Raw genomic sequence first — 11188 nt, forward strand, 5'->3', positions numbered from 1 at the left:
TGTGTTTGTTTGTGTGTTTGTGTGTTTGACATCTTCCTGCAGGATTAATCCTGTGCTCTCATGTCTGCACACATCCATCAGCTCCGGAGCAGAATAAAGACGTCGGGGCTCCGGGGCGGTCCGGCTCGTCCTCGGTCCTCCTCCGGACCTGAACTTTGCTTCACGCAGAGAGTTGAACTTGTGCGCATGCATGTGCACGCGTGCACGCTCCTGGGCGCGCGTGTCGGTGCGTGTTGGGCAGTCTCCGGTATAAAACGTGTCTAAGAGGCCGCGGAGCTGCAGAGCTGCGGTCCGGACCGACGCCTCTTCTCCAGACATGATGTTCCCCTGCAGCGCGCTGCCGCCGCCCCTCTACCCGGGCTTCCTGCGTCCCCCCGCGGCCCTCCCCTCGCCCCTCAACCGGTCGCTGCCCTCCGGCTTCCTGGTGGAGGATCTCCTCCGGCTGAGCCAGCCTGTCGGGTACATACATCGGACTTTCTCCTCCAGGAGTCCCGGGGACATCCTCCCGCTCAGCCCCGGGCCGGGCTCCTCTCCCCGGGCGTGTGGAGCCGCCACAGAGCGCTCCGGGCTGCAGAGCTCCGGGCCTCCGAGCCGCGGCAGCCCCGGACCTCCGCACACCGCCTGCCCCGAGTCTGGCTTCCTCAAGTTCGGCGTCAGTGCGATCCTGGCCCCGTCAACACGGAGCGGTGAGTCCTAACCTGCTTTTATTTACTTTCAAAGTAGAATTTATCATTTAATATTACTGATTATTATTATTATTAAGCTATCAGTAGTGGTATTTATACATGTTTTTGTCTTTTTAATTAGTTTTTAAATTGTAATACTTTTAATATTTTCTAATAAAGGACTGAAAAATATTCTACATTCATTGAAAATACCAGTTTGTCACTTCACAATTGAGTTCTGCTTTTAAAACCAGTTTTAGGTCAAATTTAAATGCATTGAACTCTGAATATGAGACAAATGTGGGTTTTTCAGTTCTAGCTGTTCATTAATTTAACATTGATTAGAGAAGATGTGAAGGTTCTTTAGGTTTTTGTCTTGATTTTTATTTTATTGTGAATTCTTTGGAAGATGAGTTATTTCAGGGATCATATAAGTTTCGATGGGACGTCACTTTTTAGTAAAACTATGTGATAAAATAGCCTGAATATACTGATTTATTTTTAGCTGATCTTGTATTTTATTATGTTTGTTTAAAGTAAAATGTTAAAATCTTACTCTGAGAATAAAAACACATCACTAAAGTTAGAATAAAGGTAGTAAAGTGTATTTAAAAGTGTATAAAGTAGTGAGAAGCTGTAAACCTTTAACGAGATTCCTGGTTTTGAGGCGTCTGTGTTTCTTCCTCCAGTTCAGAGTCTTCAGACCAAATCCTTCCCGCTGCCGTTCTTTGACGGGACGCTCCATCCTTTCATCAGAGCTTCCTATTTCACAGGTACTCTGCTCATTTACAGCTGATTTTGTGATTTTTAATTGTTTAAAACTTCATGTATATGAGAAAAATCTTCACTTTTAGCACCTATTCAGGTCCATTTTGTTGCATTTGCTGCATTCTGAGCTCTAATCTGAGGATATTTATGTCCGTTTTACTTTGATATCCACCTCTGGTTACAATGTGATGCTCAAAATCTGCATTTTTCTGCCACTTAATGTGACTCCAGGTATAAATAAGTGACTGAAAAAGGCCTGAAGGGGCCTGGAAGCCTCAGCGGGCCTCCAGGCCTCTGCTTCAGATCACTGCTACGAAGGCATAAAGTTCAGTTAAAGGGTGTTTCCAGCTGTTAACTGTTGAACTATTCAACTATTTTGATAATTCAATGTGTAAATTTAAGTATTCTTTAGAGAAAAACCTAAATTCTCTGATTGCAGCTTCTTAAATGTGAATATTTTCTGGTTTCTGTGACAGTAAACTGAATATTTTTGGACAAAACCAGACGAAGGAAACACTGACGGACATTTTTCACTCTGTTCTGACATTTTAAACATCGAACAACGAATCGATTAATCGAGGTGCCGGTTGTCTAATTATGTGTAACGAACTATTTAATTCATTCAATGATAGTTTCCTTTAAAGCAAACAAATCAATTATTTTCTATTTTGTGAGAATTTGAGGCTTTTCTTTCTTACAGATGATAATAAATTGAATATATTTGGGTTTTTAGACAAAACAAGACGTCACTTTTGTGCGTTTAAAATGATTACAGGTTTTTCTCACTGTTTTCACAATCAATCGAAAATCTAATGGATAATGTGAGAGTTAATGAAAACGGTTGAGATAAGTTAAAGTCAATCAGGATGTAAATATGATTCATTTTCACAGCATAGTTAAAGAACTTTTATCATGTTAAACATCATAAAATCAATTACAGTCGATAAAAATTAATAAAGAGATGGTTTAAAAGAAAAGATAAAATAAAGTTAAAATTATAATTATTATTATTATTATTATGGTGAAAACTGAAAATTGTATAAAATTGTAATAAATAATCTAGAAAAAATGTTTTAAAAAAGTTTTTAAAAATTAATTAGAAGTTATGAAAAATAAAAAAATAAAATGATGAACACTGGCTCTTAATTAATTAATTTATTTATTTTTAATTAGGAGGTGGTTTGATCACTTTACACTTTTTTGAAAACAATAAAGGGAGAGTCTGTTTTATTAAATTAAAATATTTTTATTACAGTCTCACGGAGTAAAACCACCCAGAAACATCAGCAGGAATCATTGATTTTTTTTTTTTTTGACAAGACTTTGTCGTTTACAAACTGATTCAAGTGTAATTTTTGGTCCATTTTCATAAAAATGTAGGACAGTGAGAACATATAAAACTGTAAAAATGACAAGAAGACACACAAAATGTTTTTGGTTTTACTGTGAATGTATTAAAATCTGAATTTTTAGGTTCTTTTTGACTTTTTTCCTGGGAACCAAAACATATTTTTTAGAAGGCAGCGAGTGTTTAAATCTCTGCATGATGCCCTGAGCTACAATAATTTAAAATTAATTAATTCCAAAACTCTTTTAGTTTCACACATTTGTAGCCTGTGAGTTGGTGATCAATCTGAGAGTGATTCACTTTGGGTTTGAAAGCAGCTGTTTGACTTTAGAACAAACTGCAGATGCAGCAAAGTTGAAGTATTTTCATAACGAGCTCTGATAAATCACCTTTTTACTGGTTTAATTTCATTTTCCAGCCCGTCCTGCTGCTGTAAAGCATCTTGGGAATCCGTCGGTCGGCTCAGAACGCTCTCCGTCCGTCTGAAGGCCTCTTTAGGCTGCTGACTGCTGACATTAGCACCAGTTGTCCTAATCTACAAATTAGTCCGGTTTGTTCCGCTTTAAATATATTAGTGCCGTTTGTCATGGTCTAAATGCGAGGCGGGTATCTTCCCAGCTCGGGAACTCGGCGCCTCTTCACGCGCCGTCGTTTTCCCACCAAGCCCCTCGACCGGCCCACAAAGCCGCCAGAGCCGTGACCAATCGGAGGCGAAACCACACACACACACACATCGGCAGCATTCAGCGGAGTTAGTCGGTGGGTTTGTCACTCACAAGATCTCTGTTGAGCTCTTTCTAAACTCTGACTTCTCCGTTTTGATAATTCGCTGGAGGTGCAAAGCTGCCAAGAGCCTGAAGAACTAGAAAAATGTCACATAGAGGCCTGAAAAATCCACACACACGCATTGTTTTCATCAGTTTGCATTTTCTGCAAACTTTCCTCTCGATTTAATACGAATCTGCTGCAAAATGAAGCAAGTGTCCAAGAAAACGCTGCACATTTTGCTGCTTATTATAAAGAAAACGGAGGAAAAGTTTAGGTTTTTGGGCAAAAATGTAAAATTACACGACAGGTAAGTTAAAAATAGACAAACAAAACCTCTTCAGGGTGACTTTTCTTGACTCTGACATGCAAAACTTCATCGATCTGTTCAGTAAATCTGCATTTCAGTGATGTTTCTGCAGCATGTTTGCAGATTTCCTTCACATGGAGCTCTACTGGAGCTCAAAGCTGCTATTACTCAAAGCATTATTACATTTTCTTGCATGTCTGCTGCACAAATACAACGTGTCACATGAACTTTTCCTGCTCTGTCCACTGCTTAAAGGGAAACGCCAACTAGTGACGGTAAATTTGTGCTGATATTAATATTATATTATTTTATAAAGGTTCTTGTAAAGTCAGACTCCACAATAACAAAATCCAGCTGAAGTCATTGAGCTGCTGCACATCTGCAACAGAAATAATAATTTAATCATTTCATATCTTAAATACGGACAGATGTTGTAGATTGATCTGGTTTTTCTGGAAATATCCGGCGATTTACAGCTAAAGAGCAGATTTGTCGAAAATTCTGAGGAGAATTTCCAGGAACTTTGCTTCATTTTCTCTCTAACTGTTTACAATTTTTCTGATTTTAGAAACTCTGCTGGACACTGACATCAGTTTATTCACACATTTCCACCCACCTGACGCATCATTTACTATTTTTTTTAACTTAAAAACCCATAAACCAGCGAACACTTTAGTCTTCATTAGAATTAAACTGAACCTGCTGCAGTTTCTGAGGAAACATCATGAATCAACAACTAATCAGGAACATTTCAGGTAATTAGCTGGAAAATAGAGAAGCTGTGAAATAAAGACACTCAGTGAGTCTCTTTTTCTCTCTAAAAAAGCTGTTAACGACTTTTTAGAAACTCAATTAGAGACAGTTTATGAACAAAACTTTACCTTCCTTGTGTATCATTTACAAGTTTTTTTCTTTTTACTATAAACTTAAAAACACGGTTTCCATTTTCCTCACAATAAACCTCAACATCCTGTGATTGATCAGCTAAATTGCAGCAGAGTTTAAGGAAACGATGAGGAAGATTTAGCTGGAAAATGCAGAAAATAAAGACACTGAGTTTGGTTTTTGTGTCTCTCTAAGAAACTGTGCAACTGTTTTTCTTTTACCTGCTACGTTTTTTCCCCTTAAAACTAAAATATAACGAACAGGGACTGGACAAACTTTCTCTATTTCTCGTATAATTATCACCAAATTAAATGTGATTTATTCTCACAGTTTGCAGCCAGTTGAACAAACTTTTCAGGAATTTAGATGAAAAAAACGTATCACATGCAAAAACAAAATAAAAATACAGAACCAGGCTGTAAAAACCCAGTTTCACAAACATACAGCAGAAAAAAGTCAGAAATAAAACTCAAATCAAGCTTTTTATATGTGAAGTGATTTTAATCCAACTCTTTTTTTTCCATTTATGCAGCTGTAAATAACTTAGAAATAGAAATAACTCCAGTAATGGTCGACAAATACGTGAACTAGCTGCAGAATTTTAACACATTTCTGCAAAATCTACGCTTCATTTTCAGCGTATTTCCTCACAACATCTGTAATGAGGAGGCTGAGGAGGCCTGAACCCCGAAGCGTGAGTGAATCCTCTGACCTGCCTTTAATGGGCCTGTAATATAGTGGCCTGTCGACGGCCTTTTCCACTCAATTCATTACAACACAATCACGGTTCTCTGTGCATTTGCAGCCCATACAAGCCTCCTTCATGCTTCATTAGAGGCGGTGTGAGCCCGGCTCTGGAGGGCCCGGCTCATTAGCATAGGCTCTGTTTCCACCGCTCGACAAATTGGGCTCTTCAGCGTCAGATTTCAGGCAGAACGGGGATATTATGGCGAGCATCGGGGAGCCTGTGTGCTCATTACGGAGACAAGGAGGGACGAACGCAGGAGTAATCGCCAAAAAGAAAAAAAAAGCAGAAAAGCCTCTGAAATTTAAATACGGCTGATATGTAGAGCCGTTCAGGATTAAAGAAGCAGAACTTTGGTCGGGAAAGTGTCAGAAGAAAAGACTTTTAAGGACAAAACTCATGTGTGGGGCTTCATTCAAAAGGTTTTTCTTCACTGTGGCTCATTTTTACTCAAATTAAAAGATAAAGATAAAGATAAAGATAAAGATAAACTTTATTCATCCCGAAGGAAATTGTTTTGCCAGAGTACAGTTAAAGCAAGCAAAACAGTTAAAGTAAACAAGTAATTCCAAATAAGAATAAAAATAAAAAGTAAAAAATAAAAGTAAATAAAATAAGAATACAAGTACCAGAGAAGAATAGTGCCTTAATAAAAACAATACAATAAGTAAAAGTTCTATATGGAAGCAGTGACAAGTCATTTTGGCACAAAGGGTTAAACAAGTTAGTCGTCGCTAAATGTTTGAGTTTGTCTTGCAGATTCTTGTGCAAATGCTTTATTTTTTTTTTTATTTTTACACATAAAACCTCAAATATGACAATTTATTGCTTATTTTTAGATGTTTTTCTGGTTAAATCACTTATACATCAGACATTTTTTCAGTTTTTACAGTTTCTGGCTGATAAATGGTCTCATTTTGCTGATTTTTTTCCCTTAAAATAAATAAATCCACCAGCGGGTTTTGTGGTTCAGAGGCTGAAACTAAATCTCTAAAGGATTCTGCTCGTCCGGGTCACTTAAAGTTGGATCTGTTGCTCTTTGGAAACACTACAGGACCAATAAAACTCAGAAAAGCCGACTTAAAGACGATTACTTTATTGTTTGTGCATTTAATTCAAACAAGCACAAGTTCTCCTGCTCACAGATTTCTACTCTAACTTCTAATTCTAGTGAATTAATAAACATTCATACTGATGCTACTTAAACTTTTACCTGTAATGTTAGATTTGATCATTCATTCACTCTGTTTATTATGTTAGTGTTGCACAAGTCAGCAGTGGAGGTTTTGATTTTGTTGTATTTTGGACAATAAAGTGGAAAAAAAGCTGTAATTTAGATTCTATATGTTCAATAACAGATTAAAAACCACATGTCATGAGATTTATCATTTATTCACTGAACCTGCTTCTAATTTACTTTTATTGACACCAGTGATGTGAACGATTAAAATCTCACTAGTCTGCACCAGAAATACCGGCCGATTAAACTAGTTATATAGGGTTTTAATTATATTGATGTACAATTGAGCTTAAAAGATGTTATTTTACAGCAGTAATGTCCAGCAAGCTGAAAAAGAAACGGGTTGATGTAGAAAATAAAAATCAGGTCGTACGTGTCAGAATAAACACAAAATAATGTGTAAGCAGAGGCTTTTAAAGCACATTTTGTTATTAGAAAATGTGATTAAAGGTTTGAAATGACTCCTAAATGCACCCTTGTCGATTAGATTTTGCTGTTTTTTGACTATTTTCTTACTTTTAAGGAATTTTGCTTTTCAAAATGTTAGTTTTTTTTAAACTGACAACAGAACTATTGATCAGGAGCATCCCGAACCAGACTCATGGATTTATTTTCTCTCTCCTGTTTTGTTCTCTGCAGCCTCCTCGTCGGTGGTTCCGGTTCCGGGGACGTTTTCGTGGCCCCTGGCCCCCAGAGGGAAGCCCAGGAGGGGGATGCTGCGGCGGGCCGTGTTCTCCGACCTCCAGAGGAAGGCGCTGGAGAGAACCTTCCAGAAGCAGAAGTACATCAGCAAACCGGACAGGAAGAAGCTCGCCGGCAAACTGGGACTCAAAGACTCGCAGGTAGAAAACAAGAACAGAAACAGAGAGCCGATGGACAGACTGGATACAACATTTATTTTTATGTTGTGCGTTTAACTCTTTTCAATCAAAGTGAACAGAAGTTAACTGCCCTCTAGTGGACCGTCAGTGAAGTGCAGGACACCACGTTGTGTATCTTTGCTGGTGTTGCTGTTTCCTTTATTTTGTTGTAAATGTTGAAAATCAAACCTAAACAGAGACAATTTTTTTTTTAAAACTAATTATCATAAATATTGAAACGATCTGAGAACAGATTAAAATTTCACCTTTACATGACATGTGCAGTAAAATTCAGACTCTTGACGTGTCTATTTTTAAGTTTCTTAGTGATAATTCGTGAAAACAGCCATTTATCTGCAGCAGGTAAAAAGGAACTCATGCAACACGTGATTTAGCTTCAGTGTGCAGCTACAATAAGTAGATGGAAGTAAAAAAATCAATGGAAAGTGAAACTAAAAGCTAAATGTGGAGCTTATTTTAACCAACAGCCCAGTTTATGTTCTCAAGCAAACACTGATAAAAGCTCTTGTACTTTATCCTGAACATCTTTGCAGCGTAACACAACAGCTCTACCTTTAAGCTCTTATATTTTCAGCTTTTGTCGACAGAAATGTGATAATTTCTGGTTATTACTGAGCTTCTAGTAGGTGGTGGTTGTAAATTTATACAGTTATTCATATTGTGATAATAAAAGGACCCAACTAAGTCTGTACCTATGTCGTATTGTGGGGTTTTACCTCAACATTTATACTTATTAGATGAATTTATATAGTAAATAATACCTTGGGGTTTTAAAGCTAATACTGAAATTGGTCAGGTAAGTTTGTATGAATACGTAGAGGTTTGCCTTTAAATAAATTTAATGTTATTTTTCAGTCACTTCAATTAATATCTGATGTTTTAAATATTCTTTATGAATAACGGCAACTTCACTAATTAAGGAAACAATTTAGAAAATGTCATTTTTTTCTGGCTAACTAGATTTTCAGAGTAATCAACTCAAAATCCTCCAAAATAAGAGCTCAGCAGATCATTTTTAGCACATAAATAATCACTTTTTTGCATTATTTTTGTTTTATGTGGTTTGAGTTTAGTTTGTTTTGTGTCTCCACGTTTGAAACAATGTGAGTAAAATAGTTGAGTTCTGCAGGTGACAACTGGGTTAACTGTTAACTGTGACCCCCGTCCAGGTGAAGATCTGGTTCCAGAACCGCCGGATGAAGTGGAGGAACTCGAAGGAGCGCGAGCTGCTGTCGACGGGCGGCTGCCGCCAGCAGACCCTCCCCACCAAGACCAACCCCCACCCGGACCTCACCGACGTGGGCTCCGACTTCTGCAGCCGGCTGAGCAGGACGACGGCCGAGAGCCAAGAGTCAAACCTCCACCACAGCCACCACCATCACCACCACAACCACCACCTTCACCATCAGAACCCCTCGTCCCCGTCAGAGTCGAGCAAACAGTCGGAGTCGGACGGCGAAGAAATCACAGTTTCCTGAAGCAGCAGCGGAACCTGCCCTGTACATAGCTGTATGTTCTGTTTATACGTGGTTCAGAGTGTCGACGCAGCAAATAAAGACACTGAGCCGGATTAGATTTAATATTGTAGAGTGAAATGTTTAAATATACAAAATGTTTCTCAGCCTTTATATTTTCTCAAATAAATCTTGAAAAGTCTCATTTATGTTGGTGTTCAGTGTCTTTCTGATTGTTGTGTTTTCTTCATATTTTTACTCCACTGCAGTTCAGAGAGAATTATTATACTTTCACTGCTTTATTTTACAGTTTAACTACTTCACAAAATTGGGTTTTTCCTGCACAAAATGTGTAAAGAGCTTCTAAAAAAAAAAGCCTTAAAAGAAAAGGCAAACCGAAACCAATAAGCCGGGGCGTGAAGAAAAAATGAACAAGATTAAAGAAAAGTTCCGGCTTCTTTTTTTTTAAAAAGCTTGTTTAATTGATAGAAAATGTCTTAAAACAAGCAGAGTTGACCAAAGTGCTGCAAGATAACGATAAAGAAATATGAACAAAAAAAATCAAGAGCGAAGACAGGATAAAAACATGTAAAATTGATAAATAGAAAATGTTTTTTAAAAAATTACAACCAGTGAGATCAGTTTTTACAATTTCTATTTTATATTTATTCTAAAAATAAACATACCAAATACCAAAGTATTAAGACCATTAAGAGCCACTGAAAACATGTAAATCTGTTAATCAAGAGGGAAAATCTGAGTGAAAAGAATTTAATTTTCCTGCACAAATGCTGCAGATTTCATGATTTCAGGTTCTCAGTTTTTTCTCTTTTCTGGTTCAGAATTTGTACCTGGAGTCATTTAAGGATTTCTGGATACTCAGAGGAATCATCAACTCATATCTTCAGAGGTCTGTAGTACATTTATTTTAATTACTGTGTACTGAGGTGTGATCTTTGTGTACTTAAGTCCATGTTATGCTTCTTTCTGATTCTACTCCACTAAATATTTGAGACAAATATACTTCATAGTCCATTATGTTTATTTTAAAGCTTTTTTTTTTACTTAAGATTATTAAATTATTATATCTAGAATATAAATCAACTAATAAACTACGCTTTATTATTATTGATTAATCATTAAAAGTATCTCAAGCTGCAAACATCAACATCTATAATCCAGTTAACCATATATTTCTGATTCTAATGTGAGTCATTCAGTACTTCTGGTACTTTAAGTATATTTAAATGTTAATACTTCAATGCTGTTACTAAAGTAGGATTCTGAATTCAGCACTTTTACTTAAGAAAATCGTCTTACACAGTACTTTTACTGAAGTTTAGGATCTAAAGTCTTCTTCCACCTTCATGTATTGATATTAAATCAATTGATTTTGTGATTGGTGACATTATTTGACCACATGGTGGCGCTCTGTGCTCACTGACAGACACCTCCAGTGTTCTCTGTACATATTAACAGGTCACACAAATAGTCAGCAAGCAGCTACACAAATAACACAAACAACAAACGGACAAACAACACTTTCTTGTTGTTTTGCGATCCAAAGTATGAAGACATCAATGGAACTGAGATGTAAATAATTTATTTACGTTCTCATCAATAAATTGAGGTGATCAGTTAATCTATGAGTTGATCTTCAATAATCTAAATGAACGTGTCAAATATCTGCTCTCAGATGTAAGATTCAGCGGCTTTGAAATAGAATCTTTGTGTATTTTTGGACAAAACGAGACATTTATGACGGTTTGGACTCTGAAGTTGTATTGATTTTTATTTGTATTTGTATTTTTAGTACTGTTTTCAAACACTGTATGGATCACACAGTTGTGTTTCATTGTGTCTCCCCTGCAGAGCCTTGAATGATGTCTCTGATTCTCTGTGCGTCGGCCTGCAGAGCTTCGTTATGAGGGTCGATCTTCAGAGCAGCCTGAAAGTCCTGCAGCCCTGAAAACAAGTCACAGGTAGATCAGCTGACAGTCACCTGGCTACATGGTCACCGAGTCACATGGTCACCTGGTCGGTCATCCTTCTGAGAAACGCTGCACTGATGTAGTACTACTTTACCCAGAGGTGAGACCAGGTCAGCGTTCAACAAGTCACAAGTCA

General features: G+C 37.4%; 1 protein-coding gene across 1 annotated transcript; it reads left to right on the plus strand.

The window, feature by feature from the left end:
* The first annotated feature begins 316 nt into the window (after positions 1–316).
* LOC103374757 (homeobox protein DBX1-B-like) lies at positions 317–9266 on the plus strand. The gene is made up of 4 exons (XM_008304900.1): positions 317–686; positions 1355–1438; positions 7366–7568; positions 8777–9266. Exons 1-4 carry the CDS (start codon positions 317–319, stop codon positions 9083–9085), a joined length of 966 nt encoding a protein of 321 aa, XP_008303122.1. The 3' UTR covers positions 9086–9266.
* Positions 9267–11188: the final 1922 nt, after the last annotated feature.

The sequence above is a fragment of the Stegastes partitus genome, unplaced genomic scaffold (assembly GCF_000690725.1).
Source record: "Stegastes partitus isolate 25-593 unplaced genomic scaffold, Stegastes_partitus-1.0.2 Scaffold2347, whole genome shotgun sequence".
Taxonomy (NCBI): Eukaryota; Metazoa; Chordata; class Actinopteri; family Pomacentridae; genus Stegastes; species Stegastes partitus.